General features: G+C 37.0%; 2 protein-coding genes across 2 annotated transcripts in view; one reads left to right on the top strand and one right to left on the bottom strand.

Moving 5' to 3' along the window:
- ADSS2 (adenylosuccinate synthase 2) overlaps nucleotides 1-17,884 on the top strand; it is a 40,313-nt gene extending 22,429 nt beyond the window's left edge. Inside the window, exons 4-13 of the mRNA XM_037391614.1 lie at nucleotides 268-318; nucleotides 2,514-2,580; nucleotides 4,943-5,050; nucleotides 5,346-5,427; nucleotides 7,244-7,370; nucleotides 10,081-10,235; nucleotides 10,639-10,763; nucleotides 11,801-11,898; nucleotides 16,383-16,532; nucleotides 17,310-17,884. Of these exons, the coding sequence (XP_037247511.1) occupies nucleotides 268-318; nucleotides 2,514-2,580; nucleotides 4,943-5,050; nucleotides 5,346-5,427; nucleotides 7,244-7,370; nucleotides 10,081-10,235; nucleotides 10,639-10,763; nucleotides 11,801-11,898; nucleotides 16,383-16,532; nucleotides 17,310-17,362 (1,016 nt within the window). The 3' untranslated portion in view covers nucleotides 17,363-17,884. The remainder of the gene's footprint in view (nucleotides 1-267; nucleotides 319-2,513; nucleotides 2,581-4,942; nucleotides 5,051-5,345; nucleotides 5,428-7,243; nucleotides 7,371-10,080; nucleotides 10,236-10,638; nucleotides 10,764-11,800; nucleotides 11,899-16,382; nucleotides 16,533-17,309) is intronic.
- LOC119149833 lies at nucleotides 17,600-22,409 on the bottom strand. The gene is made up of 2 exons (XM_037391615.1): nucleotides 21,916-22,409; nucleotides 17,600-19,905 (listed from the first exon to the last, which is right to left on the bottom strand). The coding sequence occupies exons 1-2, from the start codon at nucleotides 22,181-22,183 to the stop codon at nucleotides 19,745-19,747; spliced, it is 429 nt and encodes a 142-aa protein (XP_037247512.1). The 5' UTR covers nucleotides 22,184-22,409; the 3' UTR covers nucleotides 17,600-19,744.
- Nucleotides 22,410-22,590: the final 181 nt, after the last annotated feature.

Consider the following 22,590-nt stretch of genomic DNA (forward strand, 5'->3'; position numbering starts at 1 on the left):
TTTTAAAAACCCAAAAAGCTAGTAATTGATTGCTGGAATTGAGGAACTAGTAGAATAGCTAGAATTCTTCTTCAAAATAAGCCTGACTTTCTCAACTGTGTAGACTGATGCCAAGTTTTAATTATTGAAATCTACTTTTTTACCTCTGGCACATGATTGTTCAATCTTTAAATTGATTGAAGACTAAACATGAGAAGTATTTATTCTTTATACATCAGAAGACAAAAATGCTATATAGTACATAATTATTTCGTTTTGTCTTTTAAGGGCTAGAAGGCTGGGAAAAAAGACTAATAATTTCTGACAGGGCTCATATTGGTAAGTTCCTGTTTGTGGTTTAGTTTTTTGTTGTTTTTTTTTGTTGTTGTTAATCTTTGTTTTCTCTGAACTTTCCATAGCAGTAAAAATTACAGGTTTTGGCCATGTCTGTATATAGACATGGACTTTTCTTTGGATTAAGTCTCTATATGCTGCTTTGGTTTATTGAAGATCCTAGAAAAAAAATCGTTCCCTGCTCAGGACCTTCCCAGGTTTCTATTCTAGGAACTCTTTAATCCTATTCCTTCAGCATACCCTAGTCAGGAAAGCAGGTTCACTTTCCAAGCCTAAGGTGAGAGGCGCAAAGCAGTCAAAAGCAGTCCAGAAGTTAATTAACTGAAGGATTCATTTCCCCCTTTGGTGTAAAAGTAGTGTTGTTTACAGCAACTTCTCTGCTGGGAAGCCATGTGATGGGGTGTGACTTAAACTAGCAGGCTCCCTACCCGGTAAATTGCCATGTACTCCAGGAAGGAGAATTCTTGAGAAGGGCTCCGTAAGGGTGGAGAGAACAGCGGCACTCTCCTGGGGAGCTCAGCAGTCAAGCGGTGATCCAGCCTATATGTTCCAGGCAACTCTGCAGTTCAGAGCCCCGAGTAAAATAGTGTTTAGAGTCCAAACCACCAACACAGAGCTTCAGAGGCTCTTCCTGTGTCACTTCTAGGACATATTTATTATGTAAATTCATCCTTTAAATTAGATCTGTAGATATTGTAACATAATGGTTACATAGCCCTTTTCCTAATACTTGCGGTTTATTGCTGCTGTGGTAGTCATTTCCTGAACATGCAGACTTTTAGACCTGTCAGATAAAAGCTTGCAACACAGGAAAAAAGAATTTGCTTTTGGTTTTGCTTCTTGGGTTTGGTTTTTTTTTTACCAATCTGGATTATGTTATTTCAGCATAAATACTTTTTTACTTTGGAGTAAGTGCTGAGTTTGAAATAGCTGAGTAACTGTTCTTAAGTTAACTGCAATCCTTTCTCTTAATAGAATCACAGTAGGTGAATTACTTGGAAATTACTGGGATTATTAGAAAAACTGTTCTGCGATGATTATATTGCAATGGCAATACTGTAAAGTTTTCATAACTGAACAGGTCCAGAGTAAGAAGGACCAGTTACTGTCACCCATAACCATTCAGCCTCTTAACAGAAATGAACCTTCAGAATGCTTTTGTTTAGAAAGCTTTGGTAACAGTCCGGAGATCTGTTGCCCTGATAAATATGCCTCTGCTAAAATGGGTATTGGCAGGCTGTGAATGATTAGTCTAACAAAAGATCAACCAAAAATGGGCTCAAGCTGCTGGGGATAATCTAATCCTTTAAATTATGGGGATGTGTGGAAATAAACAGAAAAATAAATTGGTAAGGCAAACATGGAAAACCACTCTTGTTCTAGAGGGACTAGAGTACCTGTTAAATGAGTCTGTTTCTTGCAAGTTTTCAGTCTTTCCTGTGTGATGGATAGTTTAGTTGTTTAACTTTCAGAATGTAGTATTTAAGAAAAATAAGCTGGCATCTGTTAACCTGCAAACTGTTGCCCCACTGTTTGTATTTGAGGAGTCTTGTCAGGTTTTTTAATTTTTTTTCTTTTATGTCAGACGAAGACTTGTTGCAAGGAATACTTTGAATAATCTTTGGCATTAATAGTATGTAATGCTTTAAAAAAAATAATTGATGCTTGTGAAGATGTTTTCTGTTTATGTAACAGACAATGGTGGCAGCTCTTATATTTCCAAATATATTTTAATTGATGTTGTCTAAAACATAAAATGGTTGAAGAAAGCTTGAGAATGTTTACTGAAAGTTCCCAGCTTAAAGCTCAGCATGTGACATTTTTTATTATAACCTGTTTTCCATGGTTTTTTCAACCACATGTTTTCTTTGTTGTCCTCTATACATTCTTTTGGGCCACTACAAAGCTGAAATGGCTTAGTTATTCTGTGGGAGGTACATACACAGTCTGCAAGTAGTCTACAAAATGATTAAAAAAAAGTCCCTGAAAAACATTAGATCTCTTCCCTGTGAAGAAAATGTAAAAGAGGAGAAAAAAGATGTCATTTTATTTGTTTCTCCAGTGTGTATATTTTTGTTTCCCACATTGATGAACAGGGCTAGAACTGATTTGAAGAAATTGTTACTGATATGGTAATTTGTATCTCACAAATTTTGTATTTGTTGTTTTTATTTTCATAGTATTTGATTTCCACCAGGCTGCTGATGGCATCCAAGAACAACAGAGGCAAGAACAAGCAGGAAAGAAGTAAGTAGTTTTATTTTGTCAAACATAGAATAGTTTATTACATAAAAACATATGACTTAATACATTAGATTTATGTTATTTGTCATCAAGTTTAAAAAAGTATTCTTTATCCTGATAACTCTTTAATGTGGAATATGCAGGGCTTATTTCCTAGACTTTTGTCCTCCAGTGGCTAGCAAAAGATTATATTCTTAATGAAAGGATTGTATCTTGATATTTTGCCTTATGAAAAGGTTCCTAGTTCTTAATTTGCTTTATAAAAAGGGTTCCTGCTTCCTAATGTTTTGTTTACTGGAAGTATTTTTTTCTGTAAAAATATATTTCTATTTACAAAGATTGAAGGACTTTTTGTTATCTCCAAGTGACTTAAAAGGTCTGATATGACTGGTTTGGTATCTCATGAGGCTTTGTTGTCAGAGGTGTATGTAAATGCTCACGTTGTCTACTACATGCTGCTGCTGACTTTCTGAAGCTTTTGAAACTTCTAGAAACTAGCTGCCTTGTTTCTAACTTGTGGTTTCCAAGTAGCTCACGGGTTCTTGGGGATGGGAAAGAAGCTGGCAGAATTAACTGTGACATATCTGCAGCTGGAAAGTAATGCAGCACTATAGACTTCTGAGATACCAGTAAACTCAGTCTCTCTTCTTGGAAGTTTGTCTGTGCAGATGAAAAGTAACTCAGTCTTCCTTACTGAGACCTGTAAAAGGTATCCATGGCAATAACCTTTGAAGAGGGTGTCTGATATTGGCATATCTTGCTTCACACAGGTTGCTACTGAGTGGTAATTTCTCAGTTATTCTTGCAGTGGGTCATTTTTGCATTTGACTGTCCTGTACCAGCTGTCTTGTTACCTGTTATTTCAGGTATTAAAAAGTAAACAGGAAGAATATACATCCATCCATATATATATAATATATATATTTGGAACAGTATACTTTTTTTTTTTGAGCCAGTGTATGTATATCAGCTATTCTTGAATGTTTATGGAGCGCAAGCTAAAACTGCTGTATGACAGTATCTGCAATTAAAAACACAGCTACTTTGAGAAGGAACCATGCTACTAGTTAGTATTAAAGATTGCAAAAGAAAACCCAATGAAGAAATAACCAGTTCTCTCCAATTAATTTGTTTTAAAGAAACCCAGAACACAAAATTGCAATCAAAACTAAAAAACTTAAGTCACTCTTAAAAGTGCTGTATTTCTTTCTGTGAGGTTCTTGAAATTTGGCCACGATCATACAGTTTTCAAGTTTGTTAAAACTGCTGATGGGTTGAAAGTACTAAGCTATCTATTTCTTCCTAAATTCTGAGGCTATTTAAGTGACTGTCTTGGGGGAAGTACTACAGACTGGCTGAGAACAGCCTGTCATAAACGTATTATCCAAAGACATGTCGCCTGTTTGTTTGGGGTGGGATGAGGAATTGAAATAGCCTGCTAGCATGCCTTAACTGGAGATTTGACTGCATAGCAAGTTTGGTATTAAAACTCTTCTGTGTTTAACAGTTCAAAGTTGATCGTTATAAATAGTAAGTTTATTTTTTATTTTAACTGAATGCTTTTATCTATTCAAATGTAGCTCAAAAACAGTCACAAGTAAGGCTCACGTAGCTTCCCTTGCAGAAAGGTTATAGAAAAGGTGATCTAATATGGTATATTATGCTTATACAGTTGTTGTAACTTCTATAAATACAGTCTTCTGACAGCTCAACTCTTTTTTGAATTGGCATGTCTTAATGAAACAAAATAAATGGAAACCAGTTCTTCACTAAAAACATTCTCTGTGGAGGGTATGAATTGTGGTGGAGGCTGGAGTCGGTTGTTTAAGCCACAGTGTCATGGTCTGGTTAAATGATAATATGTGATGCAAAGTTAATTAGAATGTCTTTCTTTTCGGACTGGAGGCAAACATCACTTCCTGAGATTACTCAGTATTGAATGTAATTGGAAGAATTTGGTTTTTTCCAATATTATTGTTTTGAATTTTGCTTTTTTAGGAAGGTGTTTAGTTAGTTTTAATTCATAATACTGAAGGATGCTGTCTTGGCATTCAGTTCCTTAAGTGTAGAAGTTGAGAATTGTATAGAAATAAATGTATGAGAGTTCACTAAAGTATGAGAAGTTACTGGTTTAAAAACAGAAGTATGTAGCAGATAAGTATATTAATGTCTATAAACAATAATGTTCTGAAACTAAGTCGCATAATAAAAGTATCTTGTGTTTTAAATGCTTAAAACAAGGCTCTAAATTAAAACAATGTTCTAAAATAACAGCATTTCATTTTATGCTAAGGATGTATTAGCTTTAAAGAAGAAACACCTTTGTTTTATATCAAGAATAACTGCTGTTGTTATCTCTTGAAAGTTTGGGAACTACCAAAAAAGGAATCGGTCCAGTATATTCTTCAAAAGCAGCTCGAAGTGGACTCAGAATGTGTGATCTTGTTTCTGATTTTGATGAATTTTCTGAGAGGTAATTTCTGGTTTTTAATGCACAGTTGTAAGCCTGGTTTTCGGTTTCTGGGTAGTACCCTGTGTAAGCAATTATATCTGGTTGCTGTTGCTTTTAAAATGAAAAAATATTTTAAAATAAAATAACTTTGTAATTAAATTATCTATTTCTAATTACTAGAATATTTTATTCTTTAAGAATGTTTAATTACCTGCATAGCTGGTAGCTTCTGCAGTTACATAGCTAGTAAAACCTGAGGTTGGTGGGGGCTTGAGGAGGAGAACAAAAACCTTAGTGAAGCATTTTTGCCTTCCAGGTTCAAAGTGTTAGCCAATCAGTACAAGGCGATATATCCTACCTTAGAGATAGATATTGAAGGGGAATTGAAAAAGCTCAAGGTAAGCCTGCTTCTGTCTGTTAAATGATATAATCACTGTGTGCTGCTACTGGTATATAAATCTCTTGGTGACTGATGCTCATGCTTGTGTTAGGAGTTAAAACACAGTACATATCGTGGGAAATTGGTATGGATCACTTTTAAAGAGTCTACTCGCATCCTTAAAGGCACTTTTGACCCCACTTTATGCAGCATTTCAAAACTTTGTTTCAAGAGAAATATTGTAAACTTTAAGGAACAGGCTTGTAAGGGGAGAATTGTATTTGACTTCTGCTTGCTCAAATGTACCAGCTAGAAATAAAGAACTTGAAATTGTAATTGGGGAAGGTGATTTTCATTGTAAAGCAGAATATTCATTCCTTGTGTCAAAACTTAAGAACTGAAGTAAATTATTAATCTAAGTAATAAGCCTTAAAGGAAAGAAACCCCACTGTCTAACAACATAGAAAAATGTAAGTTGATAGCAGCAGAACTAATGAAGCCTGATTGCCAGCAATCACAATAGTCTTGTGATTAATTATGAATTCTGGTTTGATGTTTTCCCTGCAATTGGGACAGTTGTGAGATTTCTTAGTATTAATTCTCTAATGCCTAGTAGTGTAGTTTTTGCAGTGCACCAAGGTTCTTACTTGAAGAAAACTGTCAGGTGTCCTACCTCTACCCAGCTTTTTTGTTCATGCATTTTATAGTAACTTAACTGTAGGAGATATATATTTTTTTTTCTTACTGCTTAGAAAACTTCAACCAAATCTGACAGATTTTTTTTAAAACCATTGAGGTATGTGTGGAACACGGGAGGGTGTGCAGTTACATGTTTAGTTCTTTCAGAAAATCAGGCCAAAGAAATAATCCTTCTTGTATCTTTAGTTGCCACTAAATTCAATTTACCAGCTCTGGAATGGAGTATGTGGGTGTTCTTAACACTTCTGATTGTCTTACTTTAAATAATATCTGTTACACGTTGAGTTGTAGTATTTTTATCAACACATAGACCGAAAAATCAGTTACAGTTGAGGGTTTTATAATGCTTTATATTTTACTTAATACACATTAGGATTACACAATATCTGAAACTCATTGTTAGGTTGGAAACAACATTTATTTGTAGCTTGAGGAGAATTACTTGTATGTAGTGTTTGTTTTATGCTAATGCACCTGATTAAATTCTGAAAGACAAAGCATTATATTTAATGTGAAGTGAATCATTAGAATAAGAACTTCCATATGTTCTCACGGGGAAAAAAAGCTGTGTACCAAGTGTTAATCTGAACATTGCTGGCTTCTCACATCCAGCTGCTTGGCGGCACTCAGGTGCTTGGCCCTTAATTCCACTAAGTAACTTTTTACTTCTACTTACAAACATACCTGTGTATATATCACAGGTTAATGCTTGCTTTACAATTGTGTGCATTTGTTGGCTTCAGATGGCCAGGAGTAGAACTCCCCACATGCTCATTTTGGGGAAGAAATTTTGAACATTTGGAAATTAAATACTGAATACAGTAAAGTATTGTGATTATACTCAAGCATGAATATTTCTAAAGCATTTGAGAAGTCTGGGTTTTATTTCTTTATTCTTTTTTCCCCCTTTTTTCCTCTTTTTTCTTTCTTTCCTCATAGGAAGACCATACATGTCTAATGTTCTTCCTTCCTTCCCTTGTTCGCATATTATGGCATATTTAGCATTTTTTTTGTGTTTGCTTTTCCTTTTCAAAAGGAATGAGAATATTGTTGTGAGGGAGCACTAGCACTTGTGTACTGTGACTGGCTTTATCATAATGGAATTATACTATACAATAGTCTTTTGTATTGTTCAGGGCTGCATGGAAAAAATAAAACCAATGGTAAGGGATGGTGTTTATTTCATGTATGAAGCTTTACACGGACCACCAAAGAAGATCTTAGTAGAAGGTGCAAATGCAGCACTGCTGGACATAGATTTTGGTATGTATAACCTTTTTGAGACACATATCACTATATACTTATGTTGTGAAAGAGGAACACTAAACAGACTTCTGTGCTAACTGTTCCAGTGGCAGAAATGTTTTGTGTTTTGGAAGAACAGTGCTCTCTATGACTAGCAAATAATTGCAGGAGGGGGAAGTTTATAATTACATTCTTTTGAAAAGCTTTAGACTCTGCTAAGATTAATTATTTGAATGACAGTATGGATCAGGTGACTATTCTTCAGTAGTGTGTAGTTTTACTTCAACGTCTATAAATTGCATATGAAATAACTCTGTCGTATGTATGTCTACGGAGAGCTTTCAGAGGCAAGGTAGATATGCAAAAATACTTGTTGACTTTCTGAGAGTCAGCTTGCCTTCCCCTCCCCCCCCCCCAACCCTTTATATAACACTTAGTTTTCCATTGTTTCCTGATGGAAGATGCTGGTGATTGGGATCTCCATCAATTTGAAATTATAAATGGTGCACTTATTCTTAAAACACTGTAATTTTGCTAATAAAGTCAGTAGATCTCTGATAGAAGCAGCTTTTTAAATGAGATTATTTTATTGTAAATTGTTATACCTATGTATAGGCATAAGTGACCTATATGATTGGCTTCTGCATTTTGTCACGTTTTTCTTCAGTCTCACTAGCCTTGTAAGTGCATCATTTTTGGTGTTGGAAAGATGCTTAAGCCTGAAATTGAAGCCTGTAATGACTAATGTCAAACAAACATAAAATTGGCACGTGCTTTGCTCTCAACTGATGGGTTCTGATATTGGGGCATTTTCAAACATGCTGAGTTTGAAAACCTCTTCTTTTAAGAGGAAGGTGCGTCTTGAGACTATCATCACTGTAAGTGTAAGCACCAAATTCTCCTGTAATAATCTGAATATTGGAAGAAACTTCCATTTTCAACAAGTAAAAAAAAAAAAAAAAAAAAAGAAAGGAAAGAAGTCTCCAGATATGCTTGTTATAGGGAAATGTTTGATGCAAAACTGAGATATTTGCAGAAGACCTTAAGGGGGGTTGTTTTTTGTAAGTAGGGAGGATTTTGGGTTTCATAAAGTACAGGAAATGCAAACAGTCTGGAACTCCTCAGGTACATCTATAATATGTACAGTTTTCTCCTGCCTTTGCTGTGAGACCCAGAGAGAGAGAGAGTATCTGCTCTCCTTAGGTAGATACCATCGGTGGATTGGACACTTGGGTTAACAACAAACGAGGTGTGGTAAAAAAGATTTGACAGTGGTTATTGGGCAATTTTTTGTGCCTTTGTGCACAGAAGTCTTCATACAGCGGTGTGAGTTTTATCAGTGTGTGTCTGTGGGCAGTGAGGACGGTAAATCCCCAGCCTTGCAGTCCATCCCGCTTTTCTAGAGTGTGTAATGAAGCTGGCCTGTGTGTATGTCGGGGGGGGTGGGGGTGCAGGTATGTGGTCTTTTTAAATACTGAGTGAGGATAAACCAGTATCAATATACCAGGCTGGGAGGTGAAAATGAGTAAAAATTGTTTCATTGACTCTGTGAAATCAGTGAGCTGTATTTACCTGTCAGCAAAGAAAAGCTCAACTACTGTGTCCTAAGAAAGATAAAGACTAATTAGTGCTTGCAGAGTGCTGTTATGTGTCACCTGTAAGCCCATGTCTTTCTCTTGGGAAATGTGAGTTAAGCAAAAGAAGCTAAAGATACCTGAAGCTGGTCTGCAAAACCTCACCAAACTGTGAAGGATTTTGACTTTCAAAAGTTGTCTGTATTGTTTTCAGTTCCATTTCTCTTGGTTGTTCCTCTCTTACCCATCTGACCCTTATACCGAAAGGGGAAGGGGGGGAAGTCTGAAGCATAGGTAAAAGTCTGTCACTTAATGTAGTTACTCTGTGGCTGAATTTGTTCAGAATACAAATCAACTAAGGACTAGCATGCTCAGTTTCATCTACTGTTTTGTTTGTGTTTTTTTTTTTTTTTTAAGTAAAAGTATAAACCTAAGGATTTTGAGATGTTTAACTATTTTATCTTTGCTGTCCAGGATGCTTTTTAGATGAGGGCTGAATATTTAACTAGACAAGAACTCTCACCACTAACGAACTAGGCTATATTCCAGGAGTCTTTTTATTCTTTAATTTTCTTTGATTGTGGAAATAATTTTTTTATCTGATTATGTAAGCAAAATAATTATTTTCCAGAATTCTACATTTCTTTGCAGTTTCTTATCTTTATAATGTGCTGCCCAGTATGTAGAGCTTGTATTTTATTTTTTCTCCCAAAATAAGAAATGCTAATCCTGTATTTTCCAACTTTTTGATACCATTTTTTTAAGAGTTTCCCTTAAAATTTTCACATTGTTCTATTAGTGAATATATTTTACATAAGATAGCAAGGCATGGTTTTCTGGTGTCTTATTCCAATTTTTGACTTATGGTCATTCAGCATTGTTATGTACTCAACTTCTGCCTCTGTACCAGTTGAAGTAAGCAGTAACTTTTTTACCTTTTTCAATAAAGAAGGATCAGACTATGTACATACAAAGCTACAAGCTCATTAAATATGTTCTTGACCTCAAAATACATTTATTGTGGTTTTGTTTTGTTTTTTAGTGTTGTAAAACCTAGGTAAGTGCAATGCAAGTACTGTTCCTCACCAGGTTAGATATTTTTTTAAGTAGTTTACAACCAGTGTTTTATTATTTAAACCCAATTTTTTCAATAGGCACATATCCTTTTGTGACTTCATCAAACTGCACAGTTGGAGGTGTGTGTACGGGTCTGGGCATGCCACCACAGAATGTTGGGGAGGTGTATGGAGTTGTGAAAGCATATACAACAAGAGTTGGAATTGGTGCCTTTCCTACGGAACAAAATAACGTGAGTATCATCAGCCCTAGATGTGACCTGTAACTGGGCGAAATAACTCGGTGTGTCTGTCTACTGTTAAATCAGCGTTACTGGTTAAATGCAAGTAGATGACAGTGTGTTTGGATGTTTCGTTCTTCTGGTTCTAGACTGAGCTTAAATGACTGCCAAATCTGGCAGTTTCTCAGACCTTCCTATGGAATAGAAGGCTAGAGCAGGAGCAAGGTTTGAGGGATTTGCTCTTGATTTAGAAATGGTGTTTTGTATTTCTGTTTTCATCCCAATGGGCAACTTTGTGAAAAACTGGTAATTTTAAGGTTATTTACGATACTGTAAAATGTTATTAGGTGTACAGCTGCATCATGTATTGCAAATAATAAAAAAAGGCTTATGTAATTGTATTACTCTTTGTTAGGAAATTGGAGAATTGCTGCAAACGAGAGGTAAAGAGTTTGGTGTTACTACTGGTAGAAAGAGAAGATGTGGCTGGCTGGACCTTGTGTTACTCCGATATGCCTACATGATTAATGGATTTACTGCGTGAGTTATTTTGACAGCTTGCTGGCAACTTGACGTAAAATCATGAAATGCTACAGAGTGCTGTAAATTGTACATATACTCATTAGTAACATTCAGACTATTAGTACTGATTTGTTGATTGTTTTGGAATTTTGATAAATTAGCTGTCCCTTATTTTTCCTAGTATTAAGTGGTTTTATATTTGACACTTCGATACTCATAAATTTTTCTGTCTTTTACTTGTAGCGCATTGTTATTTTTCATTTAAAAATCATCTAAGAAGCACTTACATATCTTAGTACTTGATGCTTCAAGCTACCCCAACAACTGCTATCCCACCAAACCTCAACCAAATCAAATGCATTAAAAGGGTCTTAAGACCTGATACAGTTTGAGGGGTTTTATTCTGTTAGTTTTAGTACAGATGGGAGCCCATCAGTATCTTCAGCAGCATCTGTAAATGTAGAAAATTTGGATATGGCTTTGGGATTTTAATTAAAATGAAAATAGGTGTCTGAAAAAAACCTGGTATAAAATTTCTAGTAGATCAAACTGTATATACATGCCTGACTTAAATTTTCTTGTTTTTCTTGTCGCTTGTGTTTTTTATTTAAAATAGGATGCAGCCAGGTATTTACAGAGCCAGTGTTTGATTATTTTGCTGCCTTCAGTGGCAGAGGACAGGAACAGACAGCAACAGACATCATGCTATGAAACAGTCTCAAATGTATGGCCATAAAGTATCTTGGCAGCACCCTGACCAATTAAAATTCTAACACTTAAAGCTATAGACCAGTCACTTTAATTGGATAATACATGTTCTTTGGATTTTGTCATTTTATTATAGTACTAGATCTTAAGGATGGAACAAAAAGGCTGGTTTAAGTTTTTTTTTTGTTTTTAAAGTCACACCAGATAAATAGATTGGTGCCATATGAGCTATTTCTCTAAGGAAAGACAATTAATTGCAATATGCAGGAATCAATTTTCCTTTTGGTGTTTTTACAGATTGATGAGAGTTGTTGAACTTGTTTAACCAAAGTAATGTTTTTTTATAGATTGGCGCTTACCAAATTGGATATCTTGGATGTATTTCCAGAAATAAAAGTTGGTGTTGCATACAAACTAGATGGTGAAATCATACCTCATTTTCCTGGTAAGACTGCTTGTTTAACAATTTCAGATTTTCGTGAAATGTAATCTGATACCAAAATGCATTTGACCTGTAAGATTTATGACAGGAATGTGTCACTTCAGCATCAAGCCATTAATGTCTTCCCAGGTGCACCAGAGGCACCCTGTACCACACCTGTACCTGCACCCTAAAGACACCTGTACAAAGCATTGTCATTTGTCTACTGGAAAAATGCACAATGCTATATAAAGCTTCTTAAATGTGGATGTTGTTCGTGCTTTATCCCTTTCCTTTAATACATACTGCATTACCTTCAAGCTAAATTGGAAGCTTGTTTCACACTAAAAACCCAGTCTTTTATTCCCACTACTGTATTCATGCCCTCTTCTAGCAGGACAAGTCTCCATTTAAGCGTGCAGTGAACCACACGAGAGAATGGATACCCTTAAAAAGCCAGGTTTTTCCCTCCTTGTATTATTTTCCTAACAGTTCAGTTCCCTGAACAGAGCACAGAGCAGCCAAAAACCTGTTAGACCTACACAATGGAAAAGAGGGAAAAGGGGGGGTGAGGGGAGGGAATGAGCAATTAGTTTAGGTGAAAGCAAAACTGTTTTCTAATGTAGGACCATCATACGTCCTCTTAGCATGATAGAAACTATAGCTCGTTTTAGTGGTAAGTTTTATCTGAAAAATGTACCTGCGTGTTAAACTATTCAGATACACAAAACATTTTTTCCATCTTTTTTCAGTTTGCTACAGTAGAAATACTTCAGAAAAAGGAAGAATATTAACCAGTACTAAAGATCAGGATTTCTAATTTTTCTAATGTGCACATGGATACCTGTTTCCATTCTAATTACTACCTCAGGGTTTGATGCTGGTCGCAGGTTACAATTTTCCATATGATATCATCAGCTGAGAACTTTTTGTGGTTGAGGAGATCAACTGTAGTAATCAGATGCAACTCACAGCAGGATTTATGTAGTATAAAGATTTAATTGTGGGTGAAGAAATAAGTGATGATCTGCCAGTAGTCCCTGAAAATAGCACATAGCTGTTAGAGAAATTCATAAGGCATTAACAAAAAAAAATCTTCTGTTTCTCCATGTGCTTGGGGGAGTTCTCTAAAGTTTGTCCTTCAATATCTTCCAACAAAAGTGCCAGTGACAGTCTGAATGCGTACCGAATGACATGGCATGCACTTTTATTCAAGTTTGTGCCAAACCAGGGAATGCTTTTCCCTTTAGAAGACTCAGATATTCCCTGATTGATGCCCTTCTCAAAATATTAAGGACATTTGTGTGTATGTCAGATGGCTTCTGAACATAATGTGATTATTCAAGATTGCACCTTGAACTGAGAGCTACTCAAATGCTTTATCTGTAGCCCTGTCATCTAACCTGGGGGCTATTTGGACTGTGGTGCTCAAGGCAGGAGGACCTTCTTTGGCAGTCCATCACTAAAGATGCCAAAAACAGGTGGCCGTGTTTTCCAGTATTTAAGACCTCAGTGATTACTTCCTTCCTGGCCCCTCATTCATTGTGTCTCTCAGATGGGACCAGAATGTTGTTGTTAGAACTCCTGCGGGCAGGCTTTGCTCCCTGTATATGCCCAGGTGACAGGTAGCTGACCTTTGGTCACAGCAGCGCAACGTGGCTCACCTGCTGGACTGTATTTTTCTTTACTGTATGAACAATTAAGAATTCTAGTAGAAATTTAGTAGAAACTGGTGTCTTTGCTGTTGACATGCTGTCTTCCTTAAGTGTCAGGAAGGAGTTTGAGCTGAACTTCTGGTAAGCTGGAAGATGTTGTCTCTCTCAGTGCCTCTGTGTTCCACACCTCTCTCCCTGCTATACTCCTCAACATTTGGCAGGATTTTCAGCACATATGCTTCAGGTTACTTATACCCCTACCCCGGCATAAAAAACCAAAAGGTAACTCTTCCCACTTTGTGTTTTGCAGACCCTTAGATTATTTCCGCTGTCTACATCTCTGCATTCTGTGCACTTGAATAATTTGTTTGTTTGTTTGTTTTAAACTTGCCACTTCGACATTTTGAATTTAATTTAGAAGAGATCTAGTCTGGCAGTCTCTCGCTGGCAGGGTATTTCTTTCTCTCTCCCTTCCCTTCTCTTGGAGATGTTAGTGATTTATCCTTGTGAAATGACTGTCTCTAAATTAGAAACACACACAGTGCCCACCATCTTGGGGAAAAAAGTGCCAAATTTCATATATTGTTCCTTTTTCCACCTGGATCAGAGAATCATACGAGTCTCAGGTTTTTTTAGCTTAGATTTCTGTGGGCATTTCTTCATCTCCTGTTAAAGAAGAACTGAAAATGTCTTGTAAATTTATAGCGGACTTCAGTTGGTAATATTGAGGCTGTAGTCTTGCTGTGGAGCTGGCCAATATCTCCGTTTCTGTTTAGTCCTAGGAGTTTATGAAAGAAAGATAGAACTCCCTGCTGGCTCTGAGCTTATCAGTTTAAAAGGAATGTGAAAGCCATGGTCTAGTCCTACTAATGTCCTCTGTCCAAGTTCAGGCATCAGTTGATCTCAGCACAGACAGACACTCAGGAGACTTTGAAAACAGATCCTTAGGAAATGGGGAGATTATTTTGGAGAAGCTTTACTTCATGCTTGCTTGTTGTTTTTTTGTTGGTTGTTTTGTTGTTTTTTTTTGGTTTTTTTTTTTTATCTTGTGCTCTTTCCCTGGCCTTCTACTCTAGAACAAGAAGCTAGGCCCCACTGTGCTTGATGCACCTTTGGTCTGACCTATATGACTTTTTATGTTCAGTTTCTGGAAGTTGTTGGAAGATCTTTCTCTTACAATGCTATCAAGATCCCAAATTTCAGCTATTCTTTTTCAGCTGGAAGTAACATCACATTTTTCCCTCTCCAAATTATAGCACCAGACTATCAGATACCATTATATCTGTTTTCTCCGTTATCTTAATTCAGCTGTTAATAAGGAATATTGCAGAAAGCCTAAAAGATAAATCATTGGTGCCTGCATGTGTTACTACACTGAACTCAGTTTATGGCTTGTCTTTACCACACAGCACCTATTATCACACCTGCTGGAGTAAAATGAGAGAATAATTTGTATCCCTTCTTTTTCTTCCTTTTCTTCCTTCTTACTTTTTGGAAAGTAAAGAATTGAACTAATACAGAGTAATGGAAGATTGCAGACAAACTTAGACCATTCAATTCTAAGTGCTTTCAGTTTTCTCCCACCTAGCCTTATCAGAGAGGCTTCAAAGTAAAAATCCCTGTGGACCTCCAAGATTAGATGTTAAATCACATTCCCTCTTCAGAAAGAGGGAGGCTGGCATCGTACTCTAGACCATCTGTGCTTTAGTCTGTGATTAGTTTGTGGTTTTGTCCTTTGAATATAGCTATTCTATTTTGGAGGTCATCCGGACAGCAGACAACACTTAGTTGTTGCTGATGATGACATTAAAGAAAATGCTTATCCTTAGCCTCTGCAACCCAACATCCTTAATGTGCCTGTCTGTCTGTCCTGATTAAAATAAGTATTGATTCAGGATCATTTGCCTTAACCTGTGAACATCTCAGTCCAAAAATTCTGCGTTTCTTTGCTGTTGCAGGCTTTGAAGCCATAGTCCGCTTTCACCCTCACTCAAAATGCCTAGTTCATAAAGGCTGTCCTTATGACATTGCTGCTGTTGAACTCTCACCTGCACCAGGAAAAATTATGCAGTATGCTGAGCCTGAATTTGTTTGCTACACACACGTTGGAAGGGGATTAGCTGTGGTTTTGTATTCGCACCTCTACTGTGCTTCTTGCACCTAAACCCTTCTCCTGGGTTGACTAGTGGTCTTTACAGGAGTGACTTGTTATGTAGGCTCCGTGTCTCAGATCATTAATTACACTGCCTTTGGCAGAACCCCATCTTTTTCAGGAAGGCAAGGATGCCTGACACAACAAAAAAATTGGTTTTTTTCAATGTATTTTGACCATTGTCAGGCTTAAGGCTTTTGTTTTGCTGCCCAGTGTTGTTCCAAGACTAATGTTCAGATAATTACTAGAATGGTTCAATTCCAGAGCAGTGTGCCTAGCACCTTTCCCAGTACTTGGAATCATCACAGGATTCAGAGTTAATGGATGGACAGCATTGTAGCAAGGTACTAAATGAAGGAAAAAATGGAATATACTTACTGCTTCTATTCTGGGAAATAATTGAAACAGTTACTGAATTTTGCTTTCAGATCATCAAATTGCCTCATGAAGGGGGAGCTGGATCTTGGTATTTGTTCAGGGGAAAAGAAAAAAAAAAATCAACATTTTGGGGAATTACTTTTCCTGAAAAGTGTTCTGGACTGAAAATATTGTGGTTTAAGCTGCTGGTTTCAGTGCTGGCATAATCTTACGAGTAAACCTCTTTGTATAAGGAAAGAATAAAACGCTTTACGGTTGTGTGTTTGGTGGTAGAGAATATATAAACTTTGTGGATGTAATATTTGCGTTCCTGTTTTTCTCAGCTAACCAGGAGGTCTTAAATAAAGTAGAGGTTCAGTATGAGACACTCCCAGGATGGGATACGGACATATCAAATGCAAGGACGTTTAATGAGCTGCCTGTAAATGCACAAAATTATGTTCGCTTTATAGAGATGGAGTTGGGTGTTCCTGGTAAGTAAACCAGATTTTTTTTGTCATTGTTTTGTTTTGTTCCTGCTCCATGAAACCTGTCTTGCACTGTATCTTAATGATACTCTCAATGAATCTCAAAATACTTAAAACTTGTTTGTCACTGTGTTTATTCTGATGTACCTAGTGATATTTGTAACTACTGTTTTACTTTTTATCTATCTATTTAGCAATTGAATTGAAAATTTTCATGTTTTAATATTGCATTCTTTCTTTGGCTTATAGTATAGTTATTGTTCAGCTGAGATTTTTATAACTTTCTTAATTGTTTTTCAGATTGGTTATAATAGGGGTTTAAGTCTGCTGTCATTATATTATAACCCATTCCAGTGCGACTGCTGGTCTATTAATGTGATTAAATATTTGTGACAGTGAGAGGTCCTGAACTAACAAATTTCTCTTATGCTTCCTAATAAAGACGATCCTGTGATTCCATCCAAAGCTAGGAGTTAAGAGATGTTAGGGATCTTCACTTTTCTGATAGTTTCTATGTATCTTTTTTTTCCTACGATCTGGAAAACTGATTTATTTATTATGGCAGCTTCAGGGCTGTTTCTGCTTTTCAAAGTTACCAATGCTTTCTTACTCTGAGAGTAACAGACAGTTATAATTTCTTAATGTACTAATAGTATATGCTGTGGTTTTCTTCAGACTGTGGTACTTAAGATCTTAAGCACTTAAGTTTATATCTGATCTTAAGATACGATCTGATCTTGCTTTGTATTACTTATAATAAAAGTTTGCTTTTCTCTCCTGCAGTTAAATGGATTGGAGTAGGGAAATCCAGGGAATCAATGATCCAGCTGTTTTAAAGATTTCAGATGCATGGAAGAAAGCACACTCCTCAAAAGACTGTTCATTCTTAAATGCATTAGTAGCCCGCAAAGCAAAGATGTTGGAAAGATAGATTTTTGCATGGAAAGAAATGCTAGAGTTGATACCCCCAAATCAGTTGCTACTCCTGAAAGACTTTAACATGAACCTCTATCAATTCTTGTTCAACTGCAATTTCCAGGACACTTGTCGTTGTTGTTCAAGGTGCCATCAGATTTTTTTTTTTCTTTACATAATATTTACTTCATAATGTAATTCCTGTTTGAAAATCTAAGGTAGCATTACTTTCATGACTGTTTGTCTTTGTTATCCTCTCTCTGCTTTTGGCGGTGTTACTTCCCTGAAATTTTAGACAGTAAAAATAATGCAGTTTTGCACAGATAGTTTTACATCCTCATTATTTGTATTCCTAAAGCTGTTGTATTCTTAATGGCTGCTCTTGTGAGTGATTAAAGAGGGGGGATTCTGATTTTATAATGCTATAAATGCTGTCTAAATTATTGTGTGATCTGTTTTTTAAAAAAAGATGTGATGCCAAGTTGTTAAGAATGTCCAGGTTTTTTTAGCTGTATAACACAGAAAACTTACTCTTTGTAACTCACAGAGGACACTCAAGCGTTTACCAGGAAGTGTGCGCAGAAAGTTAGAAAATTGATTGTAAAAAGTTCCATTTGCGATTATTAAAGAACCGTTCTGATTTTGAGTTAAAGGTTTTATAATGTTACTTTTTTTTTTTTTCCTGGTGTTTTAAAAACCCTGTACTTCTCTGCTTCCAAGGCGCATATCTCAAACTGTTTCTCTAATTAAATGAGGTTATATTTATATTTGGTAAGAAATCTAACATTTTGATGCCCTTTTAAATTCCTTTCTGCATAGCAAATAGAAGGTCTTCCTTTGCAAAAGAGGCAAAGCACAGACACTTCCATAATTATAAATTAAGGATGCTTTAGAAATAACATTTAAAGTATTCAACGTATTTGATTTAGATCTAGGGAAAATAACAAGTATTCACCTCAAGACATCTGACATATTTTGCCTTATTAGTGTCAGGGAATGTTCTAGAATTATTTTATTTTATAACTATTACTATATATTCCAAAGAATCTGATCTCTTTTGGCAGCAACCCAATAATTACATATTTCTTTTCCAGATGTTTTGAGAATGAATTTGTTTTTACACACTATACTACGGTAGTCATTTGCTTCCTTTTCACTTAAAATAAAACTTACTTTGTTTCCTAAAACCAAGTTTTTATCAGGGTGGAGCAGTAGTTTTAGATTTAGTTTGGTAGATTTCTGCTATGCAGGTGAATATAATCAGCTTTTAACGCAAAATAAAAGTTATGAGGCCTTCCAGAATATTTCTTGGCTAACCAGGTGTTGCCCGAAATAGATTTGTTGGATCGATGCTGCTGTTTAGGTGTTCAGCACTGTGTTTGTGTCCTCAATTGAAATAAAATAAAATTGCAGATCATAAGAGGAGGAACATGAGGGTTGAAGGATATTTAAGGAGCATTTTCTGTTGAATTGTTCGTATGTGACAGAGCAGTTAGCAAGGTGTGTATTTTACTTGTGTAGTATGTGGAAAGGGGAGGATACCACAGAATGCTGGAAAATTGGCAAATACATTGAGAGACCTTTGTATCCGCATTGCATGTGAAGATCATTCTCAGCATAAAAACCCAAACAATTTCATATTCACTCTTTTCTGGAGGGGTTGAGGGTCTGGTTTTGCTGTCAGCCTTGCAGTCCAGGAGAGAACCATCCCATCCCTCCCTAGCTAAGGGACATCTTGACTTAAAAATCTCTTCCTAGTTCTCTGATGAAGAGAAGGAGGGCTATAACTGTATGAAACATAAATTCCAATGTTAATTTAGAAGGAAAAAACCAGTATTACTGTTTTCTAGGGATGGAGGGAATTGAGCTTGCAACTTGAACAATATGTAATAGTTACTAAGTATTCTTGCCTTCCTGTAGCTGTAGGAGGCACCACAGGGGTTTGTGGTGTCAGTGAAACTTGACAGCCAAGGGCTGGGGCCTAGCTGGTTCAAGGGGTGAGTAAATAAATAAGTAAATTAATAAATGAGGGCACGCTTGCCTTCAACAGTGAGTGAGTAAATGAGGGCTTACTATGTAGTTGTGTTTCACTTCTCCCAAGCAGAGACTTTCAAGTTCAAGGCCTGTTTCAATTCTTCCACGGTTGTAACTCCACTGTACAAACCACCCTGTTTTTTTGATGGAGGAATTCATATTCCCAGATGCAGCGGGATTTCTAATCAGTGTAGCTGGAGCCTAACATAATACAAAGTATTTGTGCAGTTAAAGAAGCAAAACAGAATTGTCTTGGATGCAAGTGTGATTTATATTCTGTTATTTTCTTTTAAATTCAGCTGAGTGGTTTTTTTTTTTTTTGATTCTTCCACTCGACTGCAGGCCTGAAAAGCTGAGAACATCCTCCTACCAGTACTTGTCCAGATAATATATGGTCCAGGATCTGTTGGTGTATATTTACTCCCATGACCTGGAATGAAGAATTTTTCTCTTTGAATTTCAGGAGTTTAAACTTGGCATCTGTAGAGCTTATTATGTTGTCCCTGAATGCCAGTTTTGCCTAAGTTTTCCTGGAGTGAGTTCTTGGACTGGTACACAACACCTCCCTGGTGTCCGCAAACGGTTACAGAATGGTTATACCCTACCAAATTCCCCCCTCCCCCAGTGCTTTTGGTACCCCTTTATTTCATTTTTACATATGGGGAAATAGGCTGGGATGTGTTATCACCGATCTGAATGTTGTGGAAACAAATATTAAAAGCTGTGGAGATCATTTCAAGTCCTGCATGCTCCACTCTTGGAACCATGCTATGTGCAGCTGTGGAAGCAAGGAGGAAGAAGAGATCAGCAAGGTACCACCAAACTACCAGTGTGTTTAGCGGGGGCAGAGTTAAATGGCTTTGAAGGCACTTGCAGTTTTTCCTCTAGCCAAAACTCACTCTTCTGCCTGTTTTTTCTCCTCTTCATTAGTCAGGAGCCTGTTGGCCTCAAAAGGACTTGTCACACTTATTGGTGAAAGGCCTTTGGTTGTCTGTCACAGGCCAGTAGTGAACTGTAATAAAGGAACAAACCATTACACTTCAAGGACAAGCATGTATGTCTTGGGCCCTTCATGTATACTCCCTTCCTCTCTGAAGTCTCCTCTGTTGCTGGCATGTAAGGAGAGAGGATGGCAGCACAGGACAGTAGTTGAAATTGATTCTCCTGCAAGTGTCCCCTCCCTGATGGCATGTTTTCAGGAGGCACGGGTACCTGTTAGACCTGACAAGGCTGACGACGGACAAGGTATTTCTATCTCGTGCTATTCTTGCTGCCACTGAAATATTTATGAGGCTGATTCTCCTAGGCTTGTGCTTAATAGCCCTTATGTCCCTACGGTTTAGCGAGCCTCCTTTGCTGACTAGAAGGGGAAGCGAGGGGCACTTCTGCTGCTTAGTCTTGCCATTTGTATTCCACGTGTAATTGGGTTTTGGCATGCAGCTAATGGACAAAACCTTCAGATAAAGTGGCAGGCAGATAATGTTGATGCATGACAGCTGCTTTTGTCTATCATCATCCTGGAATCCCGGAAATCTCCTTTCTAATAGAAGATCATAGTTTCCTTTTGCTGTCGCAGCCAGCTCCCTTAATGAAACATAAGCAAAGATTTGACTGGTTTAGAAAAAGTAAAAGGCAAAGTAGCTGGGAATGAGTTGTTCCTTATCTTCAACCTGGTGAGTTTTCTCCTGCCCATACTGTTCCTAGTTTCTGAAACTGTGGAACTTAACAAACCCGGTGATACAGTAACGACGCACACTCCTTTTGGTGCCTGGCAGCTTCACCTGCCTAAGGCAGACTGCTGTGTGTGTATATGCGTACATGCAGATGATGTGTTCTTTGCAGAGACTTACAGTTTTACACTGTTCTGTGTTGGTCTGAGTGTTACAATTCATTTGACATGTCATCTTGAAAATACTTTGCAATAAATATACATGCAAATATCATCCATTCAACTTTAAACAGATAATGTTGAGTTGAGTCCTAATCTTCTTCATTGCCGCTTCAAACTATTGAATCAAGTGTATCAAAGCAATGAATTTTCTTGCACTGTGTTAGTGCCTTTCAGTGGCTAATCAGTTTGTGCATACATCCAGGTACTTACTCTTTAGGTCTTTTGATACACGCTACTGGCATTATCTACAAGTGTTTCAGTAACCGTTTCTAGGTAACAGCTACAGGAGTACAAATAGTTTGCCTTGTTCTCATTCACCGGTTGCCTTCTGCGTATTACAGAGGGAGCTGGGGTACCTGAGTGTTGGTAGTGGAGAGAGGGTATGGCTTTGGGGGACAGCTGGCAGCTTGTATTTGGAGAAAGTGAGATGACTGTCCACTTTTTTTTTTTTTTTCTCCATGCAGTTCAGGACTAGTTTGTTTGCAGCAGAGTGAACCTCCCTGGCTCATCTTCTGTGCCCCTCTTGACAGGAAAACCAGCATGGATTACTCGTGTTGAGATACAGCAAGTCATATGCTGCTTTATGTGAAGTTTGATTGTACCAGTTGCTGGTGGTAGTCTTCATTATTTTAATATGCACGTACTCTCTGAGAGCTGAATTGTCAAAGTCGGGTTGGAACGGAGTTTCAGCTTTGTAGTTTACTGGAGCCAGTTGCAGTTTTCTGAAAGGTCTAGGCAAAAAGCATAAATCATTCTGTAATCTCATGCTGACATATGGTATGTAAATACCATGATCCACCCAAAGGGTAGCCAACATTATAAATGTACTTTCTAATCTCCTGCTGAAATGAGCACTCAGTATAATGCATCTGTAATCTAATAGATATTAACAGCCTGAGAATGTACAGTAAGACCTTAATAATTCAGTATTGTTCGATTGGCTCCATCTGACTTGTAATTAGCACGGTAAGAGCTGTGCCTCTTGCAGTTGAGCAACTATAACTGCATTAGTTTAATATTACTAGTATTTTTAGAACCTTGACTTCCCAACAGAAATCGCCTATGATTTTAATTTTTTTTAAAAAATTAAATGTATTTTGATGTTTATGTGCCATATAACAAGTTTTCATGGGGGGGGGGGGACGGGATGACCAGCTGCTTTTTCTTTTTTTTTAACAACAATTTCCGTTGTAGATTCTCACATAGTAAATTCAGGTCATGCAG

This window comes from Falco rusticolus, chromosome 6 (genome assembly GCF_015220075.1).
Source record: "Falco rusticolus isolate bFalRus1 chromosome 6, bFalRus1.pri, whole genome shotgun sequence".
Classification (NCBI taxonomy): Eukaryota; Metazoa; Chordata; class Aves; order Falconiformes; family Falconidae; genus Falco; species Falco rusticolus.